The sequence below is a fragment of the Semicossyphus pulcher genome, unplaced genomic scaffold (assembly GCF_022749685.1).
Source record: "Semicossyphus pulcher isolate SPU_LCO1_2020_fin unplaced genomic scaffold, fSemPul1.0.p SCAF_28, whole genome shotgun sequence".
In the NCBI taxonomy this organism is placed as follows: Eukaryota; Metazoa; Chordata; class Actinopteri; order Labriformes; family Labridae; genus Semicossyphus; species Semicossyphus pulcher.
In genome coordinates this window covers 6,382,501-6,397,719 of record NW_027211702.1, presented here as the reverse complement: position 1 = coordinate 6,397,719, position 15,219 = coordinate 6,382,501, and the positions used below count along the sequence as shown (strand labels likewise).

General features: G+C 43.5%; 2 protein-coding genes across 2 annotated transcripts in view; one reads left to right on the top strand and one right to left on the bottom strand.

The window, feature by feature from the left end:
• Positions 1-137: 137 nt before the first annotated feature.
• On the bottom strand, positions 138-8,785 carry cunh18orf54 (chromosome unknown C18orf54 homolog). Its single transcript, XM_069677265.1, has 15 exons — positions 8,740-8,785; positions 7,838-7,973; positions 7,242-7,395; positions 6,864-7,031; positions 6,236-6,386; positions 6,087-6,153; positions 5,793-5,991; positions 5,182-5,252; positions 4,695-4,803; positions 4,510-4,602; positions 4,264-4,345; positions 4,108-4,174; positions 3,840-4,019; positions 3,332-3,387; positions 138-2,058 (listed from the first exon to the last, which is right to left on the bottom strand). The coding sequence occupies exons 2-15, from the start codon at positions 7,970-7,972 to the stop codon at positions 1,908-1,910; spliced, it is 1,683 nt and encodes a 560-aa protein (XP_069533366.1). The 5' UTR covers position 7,973; positions 8,740-8,785; the 3' UTR covers positions 138-1,907.
• Positions 8,786-10,958: 2,173 nt separating this feature from the next.
• mbd2 (methyl-CpG binding domain protein 2) overlaps positions 10,959-15,219 on the top strand; it is a 31,749-nt gene continuing 27,488 nt past the window's right edge. Inside the window, exon 1 of the mRNA XM_069677305.1 lies at positions 10,959-11,447. Coding sequence (XP_069533406.1) covers positions 11,338-11,447 — 110 coding nt within the window. The 5' untranslated portion in view covers positions 10,959-11,337. The remainder of the gene's footprint in view (positions 11,448-15,219) is intronic.

Below are 15,219 nucleotides of genomic sequence, written 5' to 3'. Positions count from 1 at the left end.
CAGTAAATCTAAATTTCACGCGTGCTTACGTAAGTTAGCTCTAAACAATTTCAACCAATCAATCTGCAACATTTAGCCGCAGAGCACCAAGAACGCTCGGTCAGTTAGCTAGCTACTGCGCTGTGGAGAACGTCTGTCTACGCCCACTTCTCAACCATCAAATCAAGTCCCTCTAACGATATGTCCCGCCTGCACGTCCTGTTTCACTCGGAAATACGTCACGATACGGAAGCTAGATACTCTCGAAATGCCGTTTCAGCTCGACTTTAATGTGCAAAGTGTACTTACAGTGATACAATTAAAGACGAGGCGACACTGTGAAGGTAGTAACAAAAGATATGTTTTATTGTGAACTGTTAGAGGATAGAGGAGGTGGAGTGTGTTACGTGGAAATTAAAACAGCTTCAGGTTAAACAGCCTGAGCGTAGATTTGGCACTCTGGTTCAGAATGTGAAGCAGGAGAGAAAACACTGACAGTCTGACTTCTGTCAGACTGTCAGTGCTGTCAAAATGCTAATAGTAGCATTTTAATGTAGCCAGTTAGCATGTTAACATCCCGATTTACAACAATGGACGTTAACATGCTGAGGTTCAATATGTAACATTTAAACATGGGAACTTGCTGGCACGAGCATGTAAAGTTTAGCTTCACAATTTAGTAACGACGGCATCTAGAAATGCTAAAATTAGCATTTTAATGTGCTACATTTAAAGATGGCACGGTAACATTAGTATTCTGAATGATGTTATAATAGCCCTTTTTACACTGCAGTTCCGCCTCAGCGCCGTCACGAAGCTTCATCCTCATGCCACCTTTGTCATTCTACAGTGGACCACGCAACACCAGCGTGAAGCCGCCCCAGTGTGTGTTTTTAAATAGTGTTTAAATAGCGTTCCGGAGGCAAAACGTGCGCGAGGTGTAAACAAACGTGTGCTTCAAATACACACACACTGTGCTGTTCCGCCCTGCCGGCTCTGCAGTTTACACAGACGTTGTTAGAGCAGTGGATGTTAACATGCAAACAAGCTACATGCTAAATGTGATATACCAAAATTCAGCAGGTTAACATGCAGCTACATTTTAGCATGTTATATCCTGAGTCTTGCTGCTAGCTTGGCTAAAAATAAGAAGATCATTAAAAAAACATTTTCTTTGCAGTAATAAACAAGTTAACTTTTACCTCCATTCATTTTGGCACGTTCACAAATCAGTTTGTCACTTTAAAGGTTCCTTCCCTCGGTTTGTCCTGAGACACTGCAGAGATAATCTCTCACATTTATAGAGTGACATTTTGACACTGAGCTAAATCCACTTGTTTTAAGTTTCCTCAGAGTCAGATGAGAAGATGGATCTCAGTTTCATCTGTGACCACTACAGCAACAAGTCCTGGACATTTCAGCTGAGCACATTGATGGATTTAAGCTCGCAGCTTTCCTGCTTCCAAAATACAAACACCTTAAAGGAACTCCAAAACTGTCGGATTTCCAAGCTGCATCTTTTTGTATTGAACAGATGTGGATCATACTGAGCATCGGCTGATGAAACTCCCGTCACACCTGTTTCTGGTGAAATGTCAAATAAGAGGATTTTACAAAAGGTGAGAATGTTCCTGTAGTTTACATCTTAGGTTATGTTTGGTCTCATTTAACCACCCAACAGTCATCTGTGCTTCAAAGCTTCTTTCACTGTAACACTTCACTTCAACACACATATCAGTTTCCCTAACGAGTCTGGTTTGACCTCTGTGCTGTTTTAGTGTATCGATGAAGTCCAACTTCTCTTAAATATAAATCTGGAGCAGACTTCATTTAGATTCAACAGCCCCTTTAACTGCTTCCTGTTGCTGCTGGACCGAACAGGAAACAGTCAGAGAAGGAGGATGTAACTTTGACTGAAGGCGACAGCTTCAGGAGGGTTTCTGCTGAGTGCAGGTGAGTCCGTCAGCAGATGCAGAGGAGTATCGTCCTTCATCTTCGTCCTTCTCCTCCTCTTCCTCTGTGCTTTTCGCTCTGGGTTCTTCGACCAGCATCTTCAGACGGCTCAGGTGATGCAAAGCTCTGAAGATGGGAACATGAAACAATGTCTCTTAATGAAACTGTGTTTGGGTGAGTTGAAGGTAACTGTGCAGCTACAGACGACTGACAACAGAAAATCCAACCACATAGTGTTCCTGTTTTATTTCCTGTAATAATGAGACGGAACATTTTGAATAAAATGATCATTTAGACATTTTATGAGACTAAGGACTGAGTCTCCTGTGCACCTTTCTAAAGGCAAATTCAGCTTGATTTAGCATCTCCTCTTTCATATTCATTGGTGCCTATGTGTGCGGCGCAGTGTTCTGTTGACAGAACGAAACAAAGTGGACTTTAACCGCATGGTCACAGGGCTGGATCTGGTAGGCATACAGCAAACAGATGCAAGCATGGCTTCAAAAGATTTTTGACATGATTTAAAGCTACAGTCATCAACATTCTTCCATAAGAATTTAGTTAACATATTTAATCATTGCATTTCCCTAACAATATTAAATTGAAATGTCAATAGCTGATTGGTGCGGCCGCCACTTTGTATTTAGTTTGTTAAAAAATGTGTCCGGTCTGAATCAAACAGCCAATCAGGGTTAGCTTTCCACCTAACTAACCAATCACAGCAACTCTGTACAAACCAGCCTGTCAGCAGCACGCACGCAGAGGTTGTGTCAGTCAGGAGCTATGACAACTGGCCCCGTTCTGTCCTGACAGCAGCTCTTACAGTTGGTGGGAGGGGCTTAGCAGAGTGATACAGAGGCAGAGGGTTTTTTCCATTGGAATGTTCATGTTGCGTACTGCCACTTTAAGAGCCCAATCAGACAAACTGCATTTTAGCAGCTGGGGGCTTATTTGTAGTTGGTTTCAATGAGGGGCGCTTTTTAGCATGCTGCTTTTGTGTTGCAGAGCGCCTCGTGTTTTTACGCTCTGAGCGCTTTGAGCTGAAAAAACTTCAACTCAAAGCAGAAAAGCGCCCGACGTTTTTCCTCATTGTCCAGTCGGACGAAAAGAGAGGCGGGCCTTCTGTCAGTTTACAATATAACGCTCAGGTTAATGACAGCTAATGATTCGGTGGTTGCCTTAACAACAGTGAGCTGCTCTGTTTTTAACCGTAGGCTTCAACAGAAAAGGCAGTGCGGTGCGCCTCTGTCTGATTGGGCCCTAAGAATAGACTCTTATACTATAATCCTACTACTACCGCCTCAAACTAGCCCTACTAATATGTAGTCAGCTAACTCCACACAGTGACTCTGATCCTGATGTGTGAAATCAGACATGTGATGCGTTCAGTGTCAGTTACCTCTGTAATGACGCTCCAGCAGGAACACTCTCCAGCTCTTCTTCACCTTCAGGCGTCTGCAACAAAAACACGACTTCATATAACCTGAACATATGTGTCGCTCGCTGTCCTGGCTGAGACAGACGGCAGCACAGAGGCACAGCCACAGATACAAATCACACAAATCACAAAATACAACAATGTAAAACACAAAATGAACTTCTTACAGAATAAATACATTAATAAATAGAATAAAAAACAAACAATAGTGTTAGGTTTTTTTTTCATTGAGCTTTATAATGCAATAATGTTAGCATGTTAAAATGCTTAAAACTTGAGCATGTTTACAAGTAAGAATTCTTCCTCACAACTACTGAAGTAGTAATATCCTCGAGGTTTAAATATAATGTTCACATACTGTCTTTGTAAAAGAGACAGATGGATATTAGACTAGTTGTGTATACTTAATATACAGTACGTCAAATAAACAACTCGAGAATCATTGAGGTGTACGCTTGTCTGTTCACACCTGCTTCTCTGGAGTCTCCTCCGTCTGTAGTCTGTCTGTCGGTGTCGGATCTGCTGGTGCCTGATGTCGTCGCTGAAGCTCAGCCTCCACCGCCTGCAGCCTGAACAGCATCTGTTTCAGAGCCTCCGCTGGACCGGGCTGCTTCAACATGCCCTTTCCATACAGGCTGCAGTCCAGATCCTTGGAGACAAAGCAGTCAGACAGAGAATGCTGTGATCCTGGGTCTGTTAGAGGATAGGTTGGACTTTAGACCCGAAGTTTCACCTACCTGAGCTCTTGTGTCAGTCAGAGCCTCTGTGATGCCTGCTGCTGCTGCTGCTGCTGCTGCTGAGTCCCTGCAGGTTCAACACACCATAAATTATCCATCAGTGTGTTTGCTCAGGGTGCATCTGGACTGACAATAAAGAGTGTAAATAAATCTTACAGAGTGGATGGACGACAGTGTAGCTGCAGCTCCTCTGTGTTCAGGGGATGGACACCTTCTTCAACACAATCAGTGGGACTGACTGTGACAACAAAAACAGGTATTCAGTGATGTAATGTCTCTTTGTTAACTGACTTGTATTTACGGTAAACAGAGGCTAATTTAGTCAGTAGTTATGTCAGTAACCTAACGCTTGTAGGAGGAGAAAATGAGGTATACATTGACTTGTTTGAGTCTTCATCTCACCTGACTCTGCAGGACTGTCGGCTCTTCCAGAACTCTGAGACAGAGAGTTCAACACCTGATCAGCCTTCTGGATCAGAGACTCAATCCTGTTCTCTGACAGGAGGAAAATCACAAACACATTCTGAGGAGTCTATAAACACACGCGATGATGTTTAAAACATCAATACTTTCTTTTTTGTTTTTACCTCTGAAGAGAGTTTCCATGACGTCAGAGGATTTCTTTCCAGCAGCAAGTAAAGAAATCTGTTCAGCAAACTGAAGCCGCAGATCTCTGAGAGTCTGCCGGCTGTCAGCCTGAAAACACACACACACACACACACATAATAAACACACACACACACACACACACACACATATAATAAACACACACGCACAGATTAAGACTAAAATAACTGGGCATGGAGTTTAATTATTGACCTTGGACACAGTATGTGTGACTGTGTAATCTCTACTCAGAAAGGGGTCCTGTTTTTACTGCAGTCTTCTCCAGTAAATGGATTCACAGGAGTTACACACCTGAGCCAGCTCCATCCACTGATGAAGGCTGTGATAAACACTCTCTCTCCACCATCTGGAACTTTTGAACACTTTTTCTTGACTCAGGACCGTTCTGCTCAGACTCTCAGGGAAAAGTTGTTTCTATCTGCTCAAACTAAAAGTTGGTTCTCTCACCTGGGCAGGCGTCTGTTCGGAATCATCATCCTCCAGCTCTTCTACCCAGGATGGAGCTCTGCCTCTGGGATCTGTGGGCAGAGGAACACCTGGAAGAGCAACATCAAAAAATTAGCTACTGTTGCAACTGAAAGTATTCCACAACAGACTTTTTAACCGAGGAGAAATCATTATTACAGGTTACTGACAAAACAAACATTTATAGGAGGATGGATGATGATCTTTTGAAATCTTATCTCAGTAATAATCAATGAAAATGAAGCCTGACTAAATCTTTCAAACAGTAACTCTAATTGCTCGTCAGGTTTTCATGTTGAATGATCCTTGGTTAGCCGGACACTGCAGCATTTGCATCTTACGTTAGGGCACATAAACTCGTGGTTTATCCTTTCCTTACAATGTTTCCTTTTAGAAGGCTGATAAGAAACACACATCAGCCTCTAAACTCTTTAAATGCAGAGTATCTCTCCTCAAGTAGTCAAATATAAACCATTTCAACATCCAGAGCGTGGCAGGATTTCAGTGACTAGTGATGTTGGTAGAAATCTATCATCTTCAGAATAGATAATGAAGGCCTGAGCTGTGTTGGTGCAGTGCAGGGCATGTATTACCGTGGTCATCCCACAGCTCTGACTCTGCGGGCGGTGCCGGCTCACTGACGTCACAGCGTTGGATCCAGGCCGGGTACTTCAGGTCCGGCACGCTGGTGATTCCGGAGCAGTCCATTTCAGACTTGTTGCTGGTGAACCAGTGAGGGAGGTGGAGCGATGACGACAGGTCTGCCCGCTCTGTTGGTGCTCTGTGTGCCGACTGATGGAGACAGAAAGAGGAAAACTGTAGCATAGTCTCATAAATAAGCAGAATATTCCAGACATTGTGATAGATACAATGTGAATGACAGTCACCCTGTAGCAGCTGCTTGAGGAGATGTCATCTTGTTTGAACATGGCCGCCCCTGGTCTTCCTCTGCACCTGGAGAGGATCAGAAAGGATGGACATGTAAGGTGTGATGTAGATCTTTTACATGATCTTTTAGAAAAGAAACAGCACGAACCTGGAGCTTCTGTGGGTCCTGTTTGGATGAGGGTGATGGTGGTGGTTTAGTCGGGGGTCGGGGTGGCTGCTGCCGAGTCTGTCCCAGGTTCTGTGTGCCGGTCTGGAGAAGGAGGGGCGGGGCTGGGAGGGTCCAGACTGGGAGAGGATGCCTGGATCAGCAGACAGGAGAGACCAGCTTAAAGAGTGGTGACAATACTGTTACTATTAATTCATCAGTCCATTTTATATTTTTTCTATCATCCCATTAATGCTTTGAACAATCATCAAAAAAGTAATCGTCTTGTATTGATACATTTAAAGACCTTTGACAAAAGAGAAAAGATGTGGGAGAATATTTGGAAGACCTATCGATGTAAGTGAAGTTGTAGGTGATGTGTTTAAAGACTTTTCCTAATAGTGGAAGGTGTGAATGCTGCATTTAGTGACACTGGTTGATAGGTAGGTGATGGATTAGGTAGGTAGTTAGGTGATGGATTTAAAGACCTTTCAAAGTAAGTATAAGTGTAATTTAATGACCCTCCGACAAAAGAGGAGCTGTCGGAGAAGCTTTAAAAAACCTTTGGATGAAAAAGGGGTTGTGGGTAATGGGTTTAAAGACAGAGCTGGTGAGTGGTGCATTTATGGACCTTGGATGAAGGCTGAGGTGTGGGTGACAGGCATTGAGCCGTCGTTAGGGATAGATAGCAACTCGTTTGTTGTCATGGAGAGTCTGTCTCGGTTGCTGCGATGATGGAGCGAACTGACGGGGAGGTTTAGGAAGTCCAGCTCCCTGTCCGTCAAACGCTCCCTGAGGACTACGCAAGAAAAAAAGAACAATAACTTTTGATGCAACTGATACAGACTGTGGATTATTTAAAAACAACCATGTTTATCAAATACCTTATAAATATGATATTAATAATGTTTATATTACCACAGACATATAGATATACGTAGATCTTGTTAAAAAATTAAACATGGTTATCAAACACACAGACCTCCAGCACCTTTGTGTGGCGACTTACCATCTTTGTTTCTGAGCGTGCTCACTCCAGGTCTGCTCGGTGTGCAGGGCGGACTGCGTGGCAGAACCAGCCTACCTGTCCTAGACTCGTTCTGACGACCTCTCTCAAAGTCTGCGATGTAGGCGTCCAGCGCCACCGAGGCTGACTCATAGTACTGCAGTTAATTGATTAATAAGAAGGGGTTATTCGTTTTTTGTAAGCCAAGCACCAGCAGAAACTTTTCTACCAGCGACTGGATTTGAATCACTGACATTTTGAAGACAATATGAAAAAAGCAACACATGTAGCCAGGAGGCACAACTTTAGTGTGAGGCAGCTCGAGGGAATACAACTTGAAGCACCGATATCTTTCAGGAATGAACACAGATTTAAAAGTAACACTCTTATGAAGTTAACTTCTTTATCAACAACACAATGCAGCACAATTTAAAATCTGCCTTTTAAACTAGCGTCCACGTTTGTCTACAAAAAAGATTTTTTTCTCAGGTTGCATGACAAAGGTGGCTGCTAAGTGGGCTCAGATATCATAAGAGGACAGATGTTAAAATGCCTTCAGTGTCCCATCATTGTTGTAAAAAAACAGAAGCAGAGTGAACCTTGTCTCTGTATCTGAAGGTGGTGTTGTGTTCAGGGCCCAACAGGCTGCTCCTCAGGTGACCTGAGCTGGACAGCAGGGAGGTCACAGTCGACTCTGGAGACAGAAAGTCACCGACCAGACTGCCCGACTCCATGCTGATAAAGAAACAACAGAAAAATCACATTCTGAGGTTTAAAAAACACCTATTCTCAAAGAAAAAGCTGGTGTGATGCTAGAGATTAGTTTCATGTAAAATGTTCACTCTGGAGTAAGACTTGTTTAAATGTAAATCCATGAATGGTTGTGTTTATATTTTTAGACACAAGAAGTATTTAGAAAAAAGCCAACTAAAACACAAGGAAAGATGAGACGATCCTTTCTTCATTTGGCTGTGATAGGCTACTGTAGTGAGCCTGCAGGGTGGAAACTTTAGGATAACAGTTGTCCAAATCTGTGATCCCACAACTAAAATTATTTTGACAGCCCATCAGAACGAGTGTTAGGCCGTTGCATGGTTTTTTGGCCCGTTTGTTTATCACTTTCTGCTCGTCTGTATCGAGATAAAGTTGTTCAAATGTGAAACTAACTGACATTAGTTTGCTAATATGGCTTTAGCCTAGCCAACATTTAGCTAGCTAAACAACGACCAAAACATAAATCACAGCCGTCAACGGTCTAAGAGATTCAGTAACTTGTATGCATTTTACATGACATTAGCGGTAGTATAGTGTATATAGAATGCTTTGAAGACTTTTGACACCCGTACTGACCAACATATTGACATATCTCAAAAGTTAGTCAAACTGTGTAGAGACATTTAAGGTTAACTTAGCAGCACCTCGAGGCTAAAATCAGGAAATACGAATCAAATGTTCCAAGTCAAACCTGTTTATCATCATCAAATGGAAATAAAACACTTACAGTTTGACTCCAAAATGTTCCTCTTTCAGTTCATGTCGTTTCCAGCTCTCTGTGTACAGTGACTGCTGTTCAAAACAGGAAATTCAAGGCTCCCGGGTAACGCTAGCTCTCAGTTAGCTGGTCTAGAATCAGTGCAACGTTAGAGACCGCCTTCTTCTTCTTCTTGGCGGTTTGTCACACCAGCCTATAGGCGCATTATCGCCCCTACCGGAGCGTGTGTTTAGTATTTAGATGCAGTAAAAGCGGCAGCAAAAGACAAAAACTAAACTATCTTTATTTTCTCTTTGCTCTTCGGTAATTAATCAGAAGATTGCACACTGTCTTTGCATATTCCCAAATGTAATATTGTGTACCTAATTATTTAGTACTGGTATTAATCCCAGTCTTTCTTTGTCAAATATGTTGCAATCTATCAGTTTCCAGTTTATTACAGTGCATGCATTGTCCAATAGTATGCTTGCCTATCCACCTGAATGTTTGATTCAAACATGTTGCTCTTTTCTTACACAGATTATTAACATCTCATACCTGGGGACTTCCCTGTATTTTAACCAATGCCTTTATATTTCCTTAATTAAATACACTACAGTTGTCTTCCTGTTTTACCCTATGTAGCCATGAGTAGCACATGAAATCTTCTATGAACAATATCATGCCTGGAGGATGACTACTTTTTATATGCAATCATATTTTTATTGTTATTCAACAAAACATACAAAATACATGCCATGACTATGAAATATAAGATGGTGAAAGAAAGGTGGTGTTGGCATACTTTCAGTAAATATACATACAATGGCCCATGACATAAGAACGCATCATGGGATGCATCATAACACAAAATAAGGCTGACTATCCAGATCTAATGCTCGACGTGATGACAAACTAACAAAAGGATGATAACTGGCTGTACCTGTCCAAAGGAAACTATCACTTATTTTCAACCTTATATATAAGAGAGACAACCAACTCCCATCGTCCCCTTTCTCATACAACTCAACTTCAAAAGCTTGAACCATTCGTTTAATCTGTGTTTGCTCTGCCCTCTTATCTGCCTCTGCATGAGAAATATACCCTTCTCTGTAATTAGCTGCACCTCCATCTTCATCCCAACTACTCTACAAGAATTTGATCCTTCCGCCACCATGACCACTTCCTCTATCCTCCTCTTCTTCCAGAGTTCATGGCTGCAGCCCCTTTAACCCAGAGCCTGTGACGTCAGTTGAGGCATAGAGTGGTGTGAGGAAAGAAATGCAAGGAGTGATCACTCTGACCCAAAGTCCAGGCACCAGGAACACAACCACTGTCAACGGGAGGGCGTTCCGATAATCATACTTCCATACTATTCAGCGTGCCAGAAAAAGATTGAGTGAGTCCGGATACATGTACTTGCAATGCAGTATTCCAAAAACAACAAGATGCGCAACTACACATAAAATAAATTGGAATTTTTAGATGTAATTTGGTACCAAATTTTAGCCTTATTAAGCCACAGGCTGATTGCTATTTTAAATTCTTTCTCCTGCTTCATTTTCTTTTAAATGTTCCAACTCAGTTTTTAAATAGGGCTCAGTCATAAAAATAATGATCTCATTGCTTTCTGTTTTATGGTGTTTTATTGCATTAGAGTAAGTATATTTTATTGTTAAGTCTGAATTACTCCTAAGTTAAGTTGTATTGATTGCTGAGTTTTTGTTTTGTACTATATTTTGTGTATCTGTTATTATTTTGTGAATTCTAAAGGCCCAAGAAGCGATGCTCTTTGCAAATCAGTTTATGCTTTCAGTATTATGCTTTGGGGTTTACATGCCACTGGCCATCATACATACATACATACATACATACATACAAACAAACAAACAAAAATGTACATAACAAATATCTTACTAGTTCGTATATTAATGAGTTATATTGAAAACATATTCTATATACATTCCACACATTAGCCTACTTAATGGGGTAGATCCATTGCCAAATATTTAATGTTTTTTTTCTCTAATTATTTAATTACTAACTAACCTCTGCGTCCAAGAAATTACACAGTCGGTTTCTCTATGATTGGGAATCAAAGGGTTTCTTAAACCGCCATTGAGTGATGCTTCTTCACTAATACACGATCTCTGAGAGAAAGGGGGAAGCGAGGGAGAGGCGGAGAGAGAGCGAGAGTGCGTGCGTGCGTGCGTGTGCGTGTGTGTGTGTGTGTACGTGTGTGTGTCTGTGTGTGTGATATCGCAGACGTCACAGCCTGCCGTTGGTCCAGTTTAGTTCAGTTCAGTTCAGATCAGATGAGCCGTTGGCTCTCCCCGGAGTTTAACTGAACTAAAATTGGACCTGGAGGCTGTTTAATCCGGGTCAGTTCAGCTCTCAATCCGAACCGGGACACTTTTTTTCCTTCTTAACCCGGAATAAGCACCGTGAGCAGCCGGGGCGGAGGGAGGGAGGCAGAGCCGCCGTTAACGTAACGTCCGTGACGTGGGGTCCGCCCGGGCTGCCGCTCCGCTGGGTTCACCACCACCACCACGCTGTTTGCCCTCCGTTTACTGAGTGATCGATCGAGCTGATCGGATATATAATCGTGGGATCGATAAGTGAGTGAGGATGGAGAGGAAGAGGACGGACTGCCTCGCTCTTCCGCCCGGCTGGAAGAAAGAAGAAGTGATCAGGAAGTCCGGACTGAGCGCAGGGAAGAGCGACGTCTACTACTACAGGTACTTATCGATCAGTCCCGATCAGTCCGGTCCACAGTGAACCGGCGTTCGATTAGTCAACCTGTGGCTAGAGAAACTCTGACTGTGACTAACGGCTGTGAACTCACTTCAGCTGATAAATACTACTGCTCAGAAAGTGTTCACTTTCTGTCAGAGAGGTTACAATGTGACGTTAGATGCTCTGTGATGTTCAACACAGCTGCAACTTTGTTTCCTGTTTTGTTTTTATGGACAATATCCTAATAATATTCCATAAACACGCATCATAAATAAAGTTCCCAGAAAGGGTTACACAGTGGTTCTTTGGTTGACAACAAGCTGTTTACTGACCCTGACGGATCATTCAGGGCCAGAGTCAGGATTTTATCTTCTGAGGTCATGAGCCCCTTCGCCCCTCCCACCAAAATTAATTGGCTGGATTTTTCAAATGGGCTTTTGTCTGCACAATTCATTTCTCATTTGAAATCACTTACATCTTTATTGGTCTAGAAAAGCATGAATCTTATTCACTGTTGCCGGGTGAAACATGGCGACGTCTGCTCCACTTGGCCGGGTGCTGCAGTGTGTAGGCAAAGCAAGGCCGCGTTCATGATATTAACTCTAAAACCCTGTGTCCACCAAAGCATTTGTTTCCCAGCTGAGGCGCTCTCCTGATATGGAATATCAGCGTAACTGTCGGCACGAGATGGAGAAGCTACTTTATACTGAATTCAGCAAGGAGAGGGGAAAGGCCCATCAGTGTATAGCCCCTTTTACACAGAGATTCTGCAACAGTGCTGTAATGAAGCTCTGTTGTTACGCTGCCTTTATACTATCACAATGAACCACACGACAGCGTCATATTGGTGTCCAAAGCCTCTTTCCCACTGGTCAAAAACCCCGCTAACACTCTGCGCTTTTGCTTAGTGGGAAAGGTTACAACGACCATTCAGACCCGGGTCAAATGACTGCAATAGACCCGGGTAATTATTGCCTCGCCTCCGATCGGCAATGTTGGGGACACAGGACCTGTGTCGACACGCTAATCTCCGCCCTCTTTCTGGCACGATGCTATGACGCGCATTGAAGTTCCAGTCGCTGTCACGTAAATACAGAAGAACAACATCAACAACGGCTAATTTGTTCTTTGTTCCGTGCAAGATGCAGCAACACTGGCAAGACAGCGAGGTGACAGAGCTTCCTCTGATCCGAGGGGAAGTTTGTTGTTCACCCCGGTTTCCAGCGTGTTTGTGACATCAGACGGTGATGCAGCAGAAAAGAGACCGAAAGGAGGATACTCCACTGGCAATAGGAAAAGAGACAATCAGCATCGGAAAAACCTGCGTCAGTGCGCTAATTTTGGTGGGAAAGGGGTACAAGTGTGTTTTTACATTGTGATACAGAATTGCAGAAGCAAAAGGTTTCTAAACAAACAGCGCAAGCTTCACAGATGCTGAGCTACTTTGCCCCACCATTTCACCTCCATTACTTTTACATAGACAGCGAGGCATAACAGTCCCATCTTTTTTGTTTTTATTTTTTAATACATTCTTTTGCCCTTTTATGGCCGAGGGTGGGAGTGGAGCTCCGGGCCGCATGATTGAACCGCTGAGCTAAACCTGCACCCTGTAACAGTCCCATCTTGAACTGGCTGTGCAAAAGGGGCTTATGTGGGCTAACTCTTTTCCATTGTTGTGGTTCAGCACTTGATGATTAGTCTTTTAAGTGTTTGTCTCGCCCCTTCTCTAATGTGAGCAGTGGGGTAAAAAGTGACCATGATGCAGCGCTGGTTTAGCTCGGTTTGCAGGCGCCCCAGATACGGAAGCAAAGTCCTTGCTCCATCGGCTGCAGGTTCAACTCTGACTTCGCCCCTTTGGTGCGTGTCCCCCCCCCCCCTCTCTTCCCGACATTTCCTGTCGTATCTTTACTGTCCTATCAATAATGACAAAAAAAGGCAGAAAAAATCATCTTAAAACAGAAAGTACCCTTGATGAGTGCAGCGTTTTGCCTAAAGTTGCTGCACCCTCATGCAAAGAAAACTTGCACATATTTGCGTCATTCGTGTATTCGCTCGCGTTGCATCGTTTACATTCAATCCAATAAGTTCAGTTAGGAACAAGAGCAAGGCCTCAACATCTCAGCGTTGAACTGCACATTTCAGTTCAGCTGTGCTCTAAAACAGATCAAAGTTCAGTCTGAGTCTTGGCGTTTATATTCTCCTGTATCTCCTGCTTCGTTACACAGCACAGGAAATGATGTCACACGTAGCTCAGTTCTGTGGTGAAGCTGTGACGCCGCAGAGCCAGCGGCTGTTTTCAAAGCTGCGTTCACTTCCTGTTGATCGGCGGCGGAGATCAGATTAACAGCTCAGAGTCACAAACAGTGAGCTCCGTCACATCCTGAACCCTGAACAAGAAGCTGGGCCGAGGCCTCACTTTCAGTTTGCTCTGAATGTGACTCATCAGTTCCAGTAAGGAGACCAGTCAGCAGGTCGACTTACTGGAAGAGCAGCAACACCCTGCTGCACCCGGCCCGGCCTCCGCTGCCTCCATCCCTGCAGAGTCATGTTGTTTATCTGGATCTTTACCCACAATTTATTTTCCCTTCTGATTCACAGGACTTCTAGAATATTCTCAGGAAATCTGCAGACATAAAAGGACCCAAGTTTATCATATTTAGTGTAACAGCTTCAGTGAAGAGCTGAAGAAGTCAAAACATTATACGTCCTCTCAGAAAAACATATACACACATGCACACACATGCACACACATGCACGCACACGCACACACGTGCACACACACGCACGCACATGCACGCACACACATGCACACACACACACGCACATGCACGCACACAGCCTCTGATCTTTGCTTTGTAGCTGCTGACCTACATGTCAAACACAGCTGAACCACTGTGTGTCTGCTCCTGTTCTATCTTTGTGAGGTCCAATTACACTCTCAGAGACCTTACAGACATTTAGGTCCTCACGCCTTTGAAGGGCTGAACATTTCCAGACATTGTCCGTGTGGGCTGCATGTGTGAACGCAAACAGACACATTTTTCACCCCGACTTCATGCCGACTTTTTCCTGCCAGCCTCCGAGTAAAATGTCTGCAAGAAGTCAGGCTGAGCTGATGTGTGAACGCAGATAGTACTGAAAATCTATAAAACTTCAGGGGCAGACTGTCTTGAAAATGTGTGGATGCATGTGTGAAAAGGGCGTATGACTGATTGCAGACAGCCTGATACACAGATTCATAAAGCACCGACTCTAACTCTCTTTCTCACAGGAGAAGAGCAGCAGTGTGCTAACCTTTCAGCTAGAATCTCTCTATATTAGCCAAAGCTAACCGTCACTGTCACCTGTTGAAAGACAAACATTGCAGGAATTATGTCAAATCAGATTTTGCTGCTCCATGCAAAGTTGTACTCTTTCTTTCTTCCACTTTAGTGCCGCAGCAGACGTCTACATCAGTCTACATGAGTCTTGAGTTTTCTAAGAGAACTGGCTCTGCTAGTTTAAACATTTACGAGTGATCCTCCTGTTTCAAGTCACATCACCATCGTTCTAAATGATATTTAAAGGAGCAACTCGCCCCTGGAAAAAGCCCCTGTTGGCCCCTGTTGCTGGACATTTCAAACCTGACGATTCTGAACGAGACATGACATCGGAGGCGGCCGTCCTAGATTAAGGAAGTGTGGTTTAGTAAGGTTTTCCAGGGCCCATCGGAGAAGCGGATAGCGTCCTCCAAAGGCACAGAGCGAAATTAGCTCCCCGTACTAGCATGATAGG

Coding starts and splice junctions, on each gene's coding strand:
- cunh18orf54 (XM_069677265.1), bottom strand. CDS start 7,972: ATGGAGTCGGGCAGTCTGGTCGGTGACTTTCTGTCTCCAGAGTCGACT. Junction 5,992..6,086: donor CCTCAAGCAGCTGCTACAGG/GTGACTGTCATT, acceptor TGTCTCCATCAG/TCGGCACACAGAGCACCAAC. Junction 4,804..5,181: donor CCGAACAGACGCCTGCCCAG/GTGAGAGAACCA, acceptor GTGTGTTTTCAG/GCTGACAGCCGGCAGACTCT.